This window comes from Puma concolor, chromosome A2 (genome assembly GCF_028749965.1).
Source record: "Puma concolor isolate L17-30 chromosome A2, mPumCon1.1.hap2, whole genome shotgun sequence".
Classification (NCBI taxonomy): Eukaryota; Metazoa; Chordata; class Mammalia; order Carnivora; family Felidae; genus Puma; species Puma concolor.
Window position 1 is genome coordinate 120,345,133 of NC_141668.1, and position 13,775 is coordinate 120,358,907.

The 13,775-nt window shown below is 46.1% G+C and overlaps 1 protein-coding gene across 6 annotated transcripts in view; it reads left to right on the top strand.

Annotated features, from left to right (window-relative positions):
* The window catches only part of SRGAP3 (SLIT-ROBO Rho GTPase activating protein 3), a 264,333-nt gene that overhangs the window by 211,789 nt on the left and 38,769 nt on the right, over positions 1 to 13,775 (top strand). For 2 of the 6 annotated variants that reach the window (XM_025920885.2, XM_086697530.1), the window contains exons 11-15: positions 31 to 58; positions 2,503 to 2,589; positions 9,188 to 9,233; positions 10,352 to 10,412; positions 12,134 to 12,211. In XM_025920885.2, the coding sequence (XP_025776670.1) occupies positions 31 to 58; positions 2,503 to 2,589; positions 9,188 to 9,233; positions 10,352 to 10,412; positions 12,134 to 12,211 (300 nt within the window). Of the gene's footprint in view, positions 1 to 30; positions 59 to 2,502; positions 2,590 to 5,012; positions 5,116 to 9,187; positions 9,234 to 10,351; positions 10,413 to 12,133; positions 12,212 to 13,775 lie in introns of all 6 variants that reach the window. The other 4 variants (XM_086697528.1, XM_025920893.2, XM_086697529.1 and 1 more) reach the window with 4 other exon arrangements.

Genomic DNA, 13,775 nt, shown 5'->3' on the forward strand with positions numbered 1-13,775 from the left:
TTTAACGTCAGTGTATACTTTTCTTTCCAGGGGAGAGAGCAGAATGCGGCACAACCAGGTAAGAGCTAGGGATCTTGGTTGTTTCCACCTGCTGCCTGAGGTGGGCGGGGTGGAGGGGAGGTGCAGGAGAGGCGGGAAGGTGGGAAGGTGGGAAGGCAGATGCTGCCGAGGAGCTCAGAGAAGCTGGGCTGTTCTTAAGAGTGGTCTAGCTTTTCCCCAGTGTCTCCAGGGGGGATGGTGTGGCTGTGCAAGAGAGAAGGCTGGCTGTTTTGCTTGTCCTAACACTGTGCTGGTGAAGCCACGCCCCCTACAGGCCGGTGCGGGGGAGGCGCCTTTCCCAGCTGCTGTGGGAAAGTGGGGGTATGTTCTGTTGGCGCTTTCCATCTGGTGGGACAGTAATATATATTGCAGAGTGGCTGAAGACGGACAGCAGAAGCCAGAGGCTGTGGGGGTAGCTGTTGACCTGTTTCCCCATCTGTTCTGTGGCTGCTGAGCAAACTGTCCGGCCCGGGTGGAGGGCCCATCCTGGGGTCCCCATTTGCCAAGGCTTTGGATTTGGCTCGTATGGCACACACCTGGGCATATGCATGTGCAGAGCCACATCAGTGCGCACAGATGCCCCTACTGCCCGCACCCTGGCTTCAGACCTCATGGGCACTTGGATGGACTGATGGGAGAGCCTTTTGCTGGGAAAGTAACAAATGGGCAACTTCTGCTTTCTCTCCAGCTTGCTCAACATTACCCTTGCGCTTTTCCTTGAGCAGACCAGAGCCAGTGAACACTTTCCACTCAGCAGCTGGTAGCTGAGGGGTTGACTTTCAGTGACTGGACCTTTCCTCCACTTTCAGAGTTTTGAAATCCATAAGCAGCCGTGTTGCTGTCTGAGTTGTTCCTTAGAGCCCATCCCTTTCTGAGTTCCCAGCAATAGTTATCCCACTGCCCAACACAAATTGAGCCAGTGGCCCAGAATCCTGGAAAGCTGTTATACTTGGCAAGAGGAAAGATGAACCCTCAACCCCCCTCCTGCTCATCTGGATGAGAGTTGGCTGAGAAGAGGCTTGGAAAGCTCTGAGGCTTTCAGTTTGCTGGGCCCAGGGTGGGGGAGACTGAGGGCTTTCCAGAAGCTCAGCTCTGCAGCTGTTCCGCTGGGCCCTGGCAGTCTGGGAATATCTGGATGATTCGTAATGCCAGGCAAGGACCTTCCTGTACAAGGGCCAGCAGATGTGCAGGGTCACTTTCTAAGAACCTTTCAGAAACAAACTCCTTATTTTCATTTTTCTGGCAAGAGGATGTTGTTGTAGTCTCCAAACAACAGAAGCCACATTTTACACCAAAGTCTGCAAATAGGAAAACAGATGGGGGATGAATTGAGCCATCCCTCACTTCCTCCTAATTCCTAGAACTCATGCAAAGGAAGATGGTTCCAGCAGATTTCATGAGAAATCTGTAATCGAACCCTTGGCCAGGGCCCAGGGTCTACCTCAGAGAAAAGTTGATGTTTTTGTTGTTGTTGTTGTTGTTGTTGTTGTTGTTTAAATAAAGCCATTTGAGAGATAGTCTTCCACACCCTCTTCAACCTAGGGCCTGGGAAATACAAGTTGGGACTACAGACCTCCCACTTAGATAAAGTAAACTGCAAACCCAGCCATCTGTACTCTGGCCCTTGGCCAAGGTCAGAGGCAACTTTGTTGGTAAACTGAAAGCTTCCCCTTCCAAAAATAATTTTAAATTCATTGTACAATTCACTGCCAACTTGAAGTGGTTTTTAATTTAATCCTAAAGGCCCTGGGTAAGATGTTTCTATGCTATGGCTCTCTGTATCTTCCACAATTTCCTGCCCAACGTTAGTGTCATTTTGGATGATCCTTTGAGCAGGTCCCCTCAGCCAAGTTGCTGCTGGCCTTGTATAGACAGACCAATTTTTGCACATGGGCTGCAACATGTTACATTTTTTCTCACACTTAAGAACTTAGAATAATCCCAATTCATAACCCTGTAAAATAGGCAGACCAGGTGCACGAGTGCACTTGAAAAGTATATGAATAAATGGCACGGTCAGATACAAGTATAGGGTTTAACTGTGATTATTTTAACTACAGACCGGCTTCCCTAACTCAGGTTGGCTTGTCCCCATGGTGTGGATTAGCCGTGAAATCACTTGAGATTTCTTGTCCAGATAGATGCAACCTGATGCGTACTCATGCACAGCTTCCAGGGGCCTGACTGCCACTGAACTACAGTGCACTACCACCATTTTGGATGTTCACACGCACGTCTATTGGGTTATCTAGGGAACATTTTAATCACTACCCTTTCGGTCACAGAATAATTTTGAGGCTGATTCCTATGTTGCCAGTATATGTTAATTTTTATCTTGGTTGAAAGGCAGAAAGGGGACATTGGTCTCTGGTTTCTCTCTCTTCCTCTCCGTGGCTTTCTCTGTTCCTGTTTTCCCTGCCTCTCTCTCTTTCTTTCTTTCCGTTTTGCTCTGCAACTGAGCAGCAGAAGAGATGGAAGGCTTAGGCTGCCCCACTTTCCTTGGCTGAGCTGCCCTCCTGCTCCCCACTTTGTGCCCCACCCAGCACTTCAGTAAGTCAAAATTGATTTGATGTCATGCAAAGTTGGGATAGCTACGTTTCCTTGTCAGAGATTTCCGGTCAGTGCACAGAACACCACACAAAGAAAGAAATCCCAGTGATTTGAGCAGTCCTTTGCTTTCTGGAATAGGCAGGAGAAATGGGAAAAGTATCCTTTTTCCTCTTTATTCCATTGTTTAAACTTAAAGAAAAAAACTCCTTTACACTTATTTTAAGGAAACCCTTCAGCCGGCCACCCTAGAATTGTTGGTATTGGGTGTCCAACACCTACATTAAGAATCTCTACTTTTGCTGGCCATGGGAGTTTAATAGATAATTTAGAGCGACTGCTAGATGCTCTGGGATAAAATCAACTTCCCAATTTCATGTTCACAACAGAATTTGGAGTAGGAAGAGCTGAATTAGCCCCAATCACATATTTTTTGTGTGCCCCTTGGGAAGTTTCTTAATTTCTCATGGGCTCATTTGCCTTATGTTTAAAGTGAATTTAGTAAGTCTTGCCTGCCTCACAGGGTTGTCGTGAGGGTATCACGCATGAGACAAGGAAACCATCTAAGAATGCTCACAAATAGAAACCCCAAACACTAGGGAGACGAGGTGGCACAGTTGCTATATCCTCAAGTTATTCCTAATCCCAAGATTTAAAACCTATGGCCTTGTGTCACATTGTTTACACTCTCTTTTGGCATTTGGAAGCTCCAAAGCGGATCCTTTGCCAGAAATACCACCCCCACATACCCACATCCTCAAAAATTCAGTAACTTACAAAAAAGAAATGACATGGACTTAGCTAACCAAATTGACATAGATCCAAGATGGGCTTGAAATAGTCTTGCCTGTTGTTTCTTTTCAAAATTTTGGTCTGTGCTGTTATTTTGGTTCCAATGTTTGGGTGGCATGATATTTGGATTCAGCTGTGTCTTTGCCCATGCATGTCCTGGAGCTAGCAGCATTTGCTCAGTACTCAAACACGTAGGAGAAGCTCACTAGATTCCCCTAGATGGCTGGGCTGCTGAAGAAGACAGGCACAACACAATGAGGCCAGTGAGCAGAGGCAGCATGAACCTCTTTCACCTTGATTGGCACCCCAATCCATAAGATTTCTTACCCGTCCACAGAAATCAATCAAGACTTTGGGGACCAGGTCTTTGCTCGTCACGTGTGGACATTAGCTGTGCCAGGCTGGGTCCCCACTTGTTGCTCCCTAAATTGTGAACCAAGCCATTTGAAAATGAACTGCCTCTCTTGGTTAGGGGCCCTTCTCCTAACCTCAGAAAGCCCTTTGCCCTGGAAGGCTGGCAGCATTGAGTCAGGCCAACTTGGGTGGCGAAAGATGAGCAAATAAGCCAACACAGGTATATGCATGGTGAGCAACTCTGGAAACTGGTCCAGTGTCTGTGGCTGTTTCACTGTTGCTGGTGAACTGTGGTATGGTTTCCCCTCCCTGTAGCCAAGAGTGGAGCACAGGGAATGGAGATCCTAAAGTAAAGCAAGACACTTTCAACCTGACCCATTGGGTCCTCCGCTGGCAAGGGTTAATGGGATGGATGGAGTCCTTGGCTGGAAACAAAAAAGTGCCCTAAGGCTCCATGACTGGCCCAGTTGGGAAAAATCTTGGCGTTGGAGCCATAGAGGCCTGAGTTTGGGGCCTGGCTCTGCCAGTTCCCCTCCCTGGGCCTCAGAGTCTGCCTCTATAAAATGGGGCCGTATATGCAGGGTTGAGCTGACGTTAAGGGTGATAATGGATTTGAAAGCGCTTGAATCAAAAGTGTACTTGACTAAAGAACAGGATATGATCATTATCTCGGGTCACCTGGGGACCCCAAAGAAGCTGTAGGCTCCCTCCAGGCATCAGTATCTTCATCTCTAAAATGAGAATAATAATTGCCTCGCTCTTAGATCAATGAAATAAAGATTAGTCAAGTGCATTTGAAATGCCAAGAGGCATTAGAAAGATCAGTGCCCTGGTACATTGGGAGTTGAGACTCGGTGATGAATTTAAGCCAAAATAATGAAAATTAACCCTTCCAATCATCATTGAAAGTGTCTTGCTTTCTCAGGCTACAGATTACATCTCTGTCCCCTGGTTCCTCCTCCATCTGGTCAGCTTTGCAGGATGACAGCCTCTGATTGGGGTTTCAGTGGTTTCCTGGATACATACTATTTCCCCCCTGTGATCTAGAATGCATCTGTGTTATGCGAGCATTGCTCCTAACTGACATTGTGGGTAAATTAAGATTCCCTTAAACATCCAAAGGCCTTCAGATGGAGCATTGGACACCAATGTGCCGAGGGTTCAGGGGTTTCCATTTGCATTTTGTGTTCTCCTTCAGCCATGGGTTTTAAAGAGCGTCTTTCCCAGTTGTATGTTTGCGTTGGTTGCTTTCTTGATTTCTTTTGTTCCATTTTCCCTAGGCCCCCCTGCCTTCCCCCTAAACCACAGAAAATGAGGAGACCTAGGCCTCTCTCAGTGTGTAGCCATAAACTATTTAACGGCTGTATGGAAGCGTTTATTAAGGTACTTGCTGGGGAGCCACGGAGTCCGCGAATGTGCCCAATGTAATGGCAGCCTTTCTCCACCTCCTCCCCTTGGCCAACAGCCCTACCCCGACCAACCAGAACTTTCAGTCGTGCCCTGGCCCCAGCCCTGGAGCAAGCTAGTTCCTCACTGAAGCCTGCTCTTAGCTTCAGTAAGGGCTTCTAGGCAGACTACTTTTGTCTCTGACCATTTGATCCTAAGTGCCTTCCCGGGATCCTCAGCCCCAGAGGAGGGATCGATCATGATGAAACCCATGGAGTCCAAGTGGGGTTGAAATGCCAGTGCAGTGGTCCCCGCCAGCCATGCTTTCCTGCTTCAGGAACTGCAGTCCTAGCTAGGCCTGAGGGACAGTTAGAGAAACCACCTTGCCTCACTTCACATCCATGCCTCCCAAGAGGCGATTGGTTAGAAGCAACACAAAGAAAATCCTGCAGATAAGAGTGTATTTTTATACAACTGATTGTTATTATTATTGTTGTTACTGTTGTTGTTGTTGTTGTTGTTGTTATTTTGGTTGAGACTATAGCAGCAAAGGAAACACATAAAATGTTTGAGAGAAAACTCTCCCACCTTGTTTTGCTTCTTGTTAGGCATTGAGCTGGGGTAGTCCCTTTAGAATTCTAGATTAACCCTGTACATCCTAAACTAAACATGAAAGTGTTGCAGCTCAGTGACTTTCTCTTTTCTTGCCTCCTGGATGCAAAGGGCAGAGGACCAAGGCATCCCAGATAGAATGAATGGCTCAAGGACACTGAAGCTGGCCACAGAATTGCAAAGGGAAGCAGGGGGCAGGGAAATGCTTGAGAAACATTAGTTAGGGGGAGCAGGGGAGAAGGTCCCTGCCAGTTATCTGAGAGCCCTCCGTTATCCAGCAAAGACACTTTCTGCAGAAAAGAAGGCTGGTGTCAAGCAGGAGAAAACTAAATGCTCTTCGGCTTTGCTGACAATTTAGGAGTGATGGAAGCTATCCCTGCTCAGTGTACTCTTTCCTCCGTCCTGACAGGCTGTGCACGGGACCTGCAGGATGGGGTGAGGGGGCAGGCATGGGACCAGGTAAGCAGAGCCAGCCTGGGTCCCAGAGCTGTCTCTGCCTATGGGCTGAGCTCTGGGGAAGGGACAGTAGGGAAGGGGACAGTGGAACATTAGGGGACCATTTGGGACGGTCCAGGGGCAGGGAGCAGCAAGGGGTGCTTTAGGATACCTAAAGGTGAGGCACGGAGGATCCAAAAAGGAGGGGTGCCCCTGGGTGCATCAGGAAAGAGGTACTGTTTGGAGGGGACCTGGAGTGAGCAGTTTGCCATCCAACAGGTCATGGAAGACACAGCTGCATCGAGTCCTTCTTTCTTTATCTCCCTTCCTGTCTCCACCAAGACTTCTTCTCAGTCCACCCTTACCCTTGGAAGAGCCACTGCCCATAGCTGAGAGGGGACCAAAAGGAACATTAGCTATTCTCCCTGCCTCCAAGGGGCATATAGGGCTGCTCGGGAGATTTTCAGCACAGAAAGCTAAGGTGGTTCAGGATGCACGCTCTGAATTACTGCAAGTAAGTTCCATGGGAGCTCAGAGCAAGAAGCACTGGGAGCCTTAGGACACAGGAGACTTCTGCAGGGGCACTGGGCAGGGGGGCAGGGGGAGGTGAGAAAAGGGTAGGAATAAAGCAGAGAGGAGCAGGACAGAAGTCTCTGAAAGGAGGACCACCATGAATGAAGGCCCAGAGACAGGCACGCCTTCCTGGATTTGCCCAGCTCTTTGGAAACCGGTGATAAGTCAGGGCACTTGGAAGGAACTGACTCCTATCCGACAGGACTTGAAAATTCGGTGTTCTGTTTAATGAAATAGTCTTTTAATAGAGAGCTCCTACATGCAGTGTGTGACTGCCAACTAATTTGACCTTCTTCCTCCTGAGAAACACATCAGAACTTCTTCAACCACACGTTTGCCCCCGGAGGAAGTCACCTTGGGAAGCCACCACATTCTTATGCTAAATATACTGTCAGGGCTGCTGTTGGTCAGTGTTCCTCAGAGCCTGTAGCATGGCCCTCGTCGGTGGTGCCCAAACTTCGTATCAGAACGGACGCCCTGGTCATTGGAAGGAAAAGCATCCTTCAGTTCAGCGCTGCCCCACCCCTGGAGGTAGAAAATGGCAAGAGGCATATGCTATAGAGGGGCTGGCTGTCCGGCTCTGAAAAGCCACTTAGCCTGTGTCACACTGTTGGAATAAGTGCCCAGCCTCTTCCTCAGGGGACTTGGAAGAATAACACTCATTTGGCTGGAAAAAAAAAAATGGTATATTTGTTAAACACGATTGCATTTCCTCCTAGTCACACTGTGCTTATGCCACAAACTCTCAGGGCAGCTCAACAAACTCTTCCGTGTGCCTGCTATGACTAGGCAGTGTGTAGATGCCCTTACATGCAGCAGGGGCTCGCCTTAAGGGTTATTCACTTTCAGAGAATGAGAAAGCAGTTATGATATATTCAGTCCTTCAGCCTTTGTGAATGGAGTGTAGTTCTCTCGTATGATTCACGTGCCGTCTGGAAGAAGATTCTGCATGATTGGAGAACGCCCAGCTTTGAAATGCCAAACCTGTGAAAGGTTTTTTGGTAAAATAACATCCCTGGGACTCCATGATGATGAGGGTTTTAGTGGGACGAGGCAGCATCCCCAGGTTAAGAATGATGGATACGTTTATAGATTTCTAGGGTCCTCGGAACATCCTTTTCAACATCCTTGATTTTTTTGTTGTTGTTGTTCCTCTCAGCCAGAAGGAAACCCAATTTTTATTATAAATTTTGAAGCCCACTTAAATTTTATTATAAATTTTGGGAGGCAGAGCCCTCACCCCATTTCTATAAAATGAGAATATTAATTACCTACCTCATGCATGTGTGACGCAATCAAATGGACTAATATATGCCATGTTTCTAGAGTACTCCTGGCATACTGTATGCACTATGGAAATACTAGCCATTGTTGTTGTCATTAGCTTTTAGGAGATTGTTCATACAGTCCCATCTGACAGGCTGTTTGCTCCATTCTAGGATTCAGGTCGTTTTAGCCAACGTATAATTCTAGTTGTTTAGATGCTGGGTACTGGACAGATGTCACCAGCTAGAAGGCATCCATCCTCCGCTTTCTCAGGTCAGCCTCTCAAGCAGCCTGGATGAGACGTGGCACCCACCCCAGAGCCTGACTGCTGTGCATATGGAAGAACGAACAGACCGTGCTCCCCTGAAAATGGGTGGTGTCAGTGGCTTTAGTGAAAGGAAAGGCTCCAGTGCTACCTACAAGATCATAACAACATTTTGACTCTTTACTGCCCTCCCTTCCGCAGGCCTTTCTCATCTTTGGGGTTCCCTGAGGTGTTCTCAGTGCCAGTGTGAGGGTCGGGGTAGGAAGGAGAGCAAAGCCAATGGATACCCAGGAAAAGGTACCCAGGGTGTTTGGTAGGAAAGCATGGGAAGCTGTTCGAATGTGGAATCAGGTGGAGTCCTGTCGGGTTGTATCCAGAGGGCACCTAATAAACACAGTCTTGGTACAATTAGCTTTTTACTAAGAATGAGGTTTCCTGAATTGACTTCCAGGGACAGTGTTACAGTAGACGCCTGAAGGTGTGTGCCCTCCTTTTTGTGGGCAGCTGGGCTAACCTTAAGGTGTCTTAGGTCGGCCCTTGCCCATCGGTGAGTAACAGCCCCTGTGTTGAGGAGAAGCTAAACATGGGATGAGGAGAAGGGGCTGAGCACACACCTCGGTACACACATCCCTGCACTTGACAAGGACTGATAGAGGCCCCTTTGCCACCTGGTGTCCGAGGCAGGCACCCTGGGAGGCTAGCTGGGGGCAGGGTGCAGAGCTCCTACGAGGCCCTGAGGTGCATGGGCGGCCCTCCCCATCGGCAGACTGGTTGGCAGTCTCCCCAGGACCGTTGCTGGCTGCCATTGCATTTCGGCGTTCACGGACTCTGAAGGATCTGCTTACTCTAACTGATCTTACTCCTGCATAATCTTTTCTTTTTCTCCTGCTCTGCTGCCTGTTTATTTTTTGTTATCAGAGGAAGAAGAAATGCTCGAACCAGGAACCAGGTATTTACTAGAAAGGTCCGTTAGCTCCATTCAACTGAATGGAACCTGTCTTTAGTACTGACCTCTAGAGCAGGGCTCACCATGCCTATTGCCAAAGGGTCCATTTTTCTATCCTCTCCCTGACCGTAGTTAATCAAGGTGTGAATTCACAGGTGGGGTGTGGAGGAACCCCAAAGGCATTGAAATCTGTGGGTGTTTTCTGTCCCTTTACGAGAGCATGTTACATATGCCTTATTGTTTCCTCACCTGAGGAGGCTAGTGATTTAATTTGGCCTCTTTTAAAGACAGTTTAAAAATGACTTTATGTTCTTTAAGTGACCCAAAATAACAGAGAGATCAACCAATCATGGAATCCAAGAGAAAACTACCCCTTGCCCAGCTCTTTGTGGCCATGGGCCCATCTAGGAAGATGTAATCGGAAGTAGATTCACCACCTCCCCCATAGACGTGTATATTTAGAGCTGTGTCTTATACAGCCTTTTTGACTAAGGTTGGCCATTCAATGGTCAATGGCTGACATTAGCTGTTTCCAGAACTTTTCCTCGTAACATGTTTATTGTTAAACAAAGCATCTGCCTGGATGTTTAGATTGTAACCTCAGGAGTAGACCTGGCCTTCCTTTCTCAGAGCTCAAAAGGACCCTTGGGGCCATCCTTACCTCCCATAGTGTGTTCTTCTTAATTCAAGCATTAGATACTGCCATGCTAGAAGGAGGCCTTTGAATCCTGCCTTTTTGTGCTTGAGCACTGGGAGGATAAGGGTTGAGTGGGGCAAAGTGGAGTGAAGGCAGAGCTCTCTTCAAGAGCAAACTCCAACCCTATCTGTCAGGTGGGTTCCCTCCCCTTCCCCGATGTGCCTGTCAACGTCCTGAGTCCTGATTTCTTCCCAGCTGAGTAAGAAGACAGAGCATTTCTTTAAAATTATCATAGCTATGTCTTTTCTGCACATAACTGGAGATTTTCTATTTTAACTGTTTGTGGAGACTTTAGGATTAGCAGTTCCTTGCTTATTTTCCTACTAATCCGATGGTACTAATATTCTGGCTTGAGTTTATAATCTGTGTCTGCATTGTCGTTTTTCCTCTGCCGGCTGCCATGCCCAGTACAACTCACAATTTCTTTTTTTTTCTTAAGGATTCAGGACAAGCTATACCACTTGTAGTCGAGAGCTGCATCCGGTACATCAATTTATATGGTAAGCTCGGTCTTGGGGCAGTGTTCTCAGCCCTCTTCAGAACAGGTGCTGGGCTGTTGTCAGAGGAAATGAGACGCTAATTCATCTTGGAAGGCTTCCTGTTACTTCCCTGCTTCCTAGAGAGAAAATGCTTCTTGGCACAGCTGCTGTGCTGAGTGCTCTTCTGAGCCTCATATGTCTGGGGACAGAAGGTGGTGGTGAGAACACCCAGGATCTAGGAGAACGGAGGGTCAGGGAAGGCATGGGTAGGAGGATCATGTCAGTTCCTTCCCCTCTCCTGCCCCGCGTCAGAGCTCTGTACTCCGAGCACTGAACGTAGCCAACCAATGAGTTAGCAGTTTGATTGCAATAAGCTCCATAAAGGAAATACAGGGTCTGGGATTTGCTGACCATGGTATCCCCTGTGCCTCTTTGCACCTCCATCTATTCATTCATTCACCTCTCGAAAACTGTATTTTCAGAGTGCGGAGCAGGCACTGTTCTGACAATGGGGAGGAATACAGGCATTGAATGCCTAAGACAGGGGAGGTGCGGACCTTAGGTAGCTTATGTTACCAATTAGAAGGGCAAGGAAATAAGTAGATAAATAATACAATTTCAGGTAGTGGCAATGCCTAGAGACTAATTAAAAGGGGATATAGAATGGCTGGAGGGCAGCAGGGCTGCTTTGGCGAAGGAGGTAAGGAGAAACATGTCTGAGGGGATGATATTTGAGTACAAGAAGCCAGCCATGCAATCTCCAGTGGAGAGCGTGGCAAGTATAAAGGTCTCGTGTAAGAAGGAAGACAAGTGTGACTGAATAGGAAGGAGCTAGGAGGATGGGATAAAAGACACAGGTGGTAGAAATTTGATATTGGCTAAGGAAAGACATAAACCAGCTTTTATTGAGCACGTACTATGTACAGACCAAACTTGGTTTAAAGCCTGCCTTTAAGAGGTAAACACTTTCCTAAATTATAATGCAAAGAGTTGTTTTATATAGAAAAACTGAATGTGAGGGAAAAGATCACAGTCACCCCATTACTTCCCACCTAAGACGAGAGAGGCCCCTTTAATCCCTTCAATTCCATAGATGACTGTTCAGTCCTATTACAATCCTATGTCATTACTATTATGTCGGGTATCAGGGTCTCCTCTTTGTTATAGCCTTATAGAAACACATTAAAAAAAGAGACTGTTTTTCTTTAATGATTTAATGTTCCCCAAACTCGTTGATGCCAGGCCAGCATGTACTCTCGACTCTAGCTTTTCTGAAAGGAAGAAGATGTCTCTGCCGGTGGGGGGTGGGAATGGTTGAGTGAGTGATACTGATCATTCCTGTTCAAAATCTCTGTGGCTGTTACACTGAAATGGCAGCTGTAAACTCAGGCCAAGCTACTTGATCCCAGTGTACCTGATGAACTTGGTAGGCAAAGTGCCTGTTGGCTAAATTGGAAGTTACTCACTGGTCCTGGGTTGATATAAACGTCTTGTGGCCTTTTCCTTCAAGCCCTGATAAGAGATAACATATGAAGCAAGATGCCTCAGAGTATTTTGGCCGGCTGAAGTTCATTGCAAAGTCCCCTTTTGGGCTTCTGCCAGGAGATCTTTATTGGGAATGACTCTTGAAAAAGAATGGTGGGAGAAAGAGACAAGCAATGGAAGGATCATCAATGTTCCCAAGTGGTCTGATGAGCCCAAGGCATCATGGCATTTTGTGTTTATTTGTTCCTTTCTTTTAGGACTCCAGCAGCAAGGGATCTTCCGAGTGCCAGGATCTCAGGTTGAAGTCAACGACATAAAAAATTCTTTTGAAAGGGGTAGGTATCCATCTCAAGCTTGTGTCCATAGGAAGCCAGGATGGGTGTTGTACGTCTTAGAGCAGCAGTGTGCCGGGGCTGGCTCGTATCAACATTTCTTTCCAAGTTTGCACTGAGTGCCTTCACCTTGGTGGCTTGAAATCGGCCAAGGCAGGAGTATTTACACCACAGAAATTGGCAAAGATCAGATCCTTCCTTTGTCTTTTTCCCTTCAAAGAGTTAACTGTTAAACCTTTACCAGCACATGAGTGACTTTCTCTAGTGACTGTACGGTAGTTGTTGGGAAAGAGGGTCTAGTAAAGCACTCGAAATCATGATAGGAGTCTGTGAAGGCTGCTGTGTTTTAGAAAATACAGCATACTTGGAAGAATACAGATAACACCAAGTGGCTTTTAGAATATGCTAGTGCTTAGGTTTTATTAAATTAAATTAAATTACATTTATTTTTTATTTTTTAATTTACATCCAAGTTAGTTAGCAGATAGTGCAATAATGATTTCAAGAGTAGAATCCAGGGATTCATCCCCTACGTATAACACCCCGTGCTCATCCCAACAAGTGTCCTCTTTAATGCCCCTTACACATTTAGCCCATCCCCCACCCACAACCCCTCCAGCAACCCTCAGTTTGTTGTCTATATTTAAGAGTCTCTTCTGTTTTGTCCCCCTCCCTGTTTTTATGTTATTTTTGCTTCCCTTCCCTTATGTTTATCTGTTTTGTCTCTTAAATTCCTCATATGAGTGAAGTCATATGATATTTGTCTTTCTCTGACTAATTTCACTTAGCATAATACATTCTGGTTCCGTCCACGTTGTTGTAAATGGCAAGATTTCATTCTTTTTGATTGCCGAGTAATATTCCCTTGTGTGTGTATGTGTGTGTATATATATACACATATATATATGTGTATATATATATATGCATATATATATACACATATATATATGTGTATATATATGTACATATATATACACATATGTATATATATACACATATGTATATATATGTACATATATATATATGTGTATATATATATACATATATATATACTACAATGTGTGTATATATATATACACACACTACAATGTGTATGTATATATATATATATATATATATATATATATATATATATATATACACACCACATCTTCTTTATCCATTCATCCATCTATGGACACTTGGGCTCCTTCCATACTTTGGCTATTGTTGATAGTGCTGCTATAAACATGGGGGTGCATGTGTCCCTTTGAAACAGCATACCTGTATCCCTTGGAAAAATACCTGGTAGTGCAGTGGCTGGGTCATAGGGTAGTCCTACTTTTAATTCTTTGAGGAACCCCCATACTGTTTTCCAGTGTCTGTCCCAGTTTGCATTCCCACCAACAATGCAAAAGAGATCCTCTTTCTCTGTATCCTCGCCAACATCCGTTATTGCCTGAGTTGTTAATGTTAGCCATTCTGACAGGTGTGAGGTGGTATCTCAATGTGGTTTTGATTTGTATTTCCCTGATGATGAGTGATATTGAGCATTTTTTCATGCATCTGGTCTAATGCTTAGTTTTTT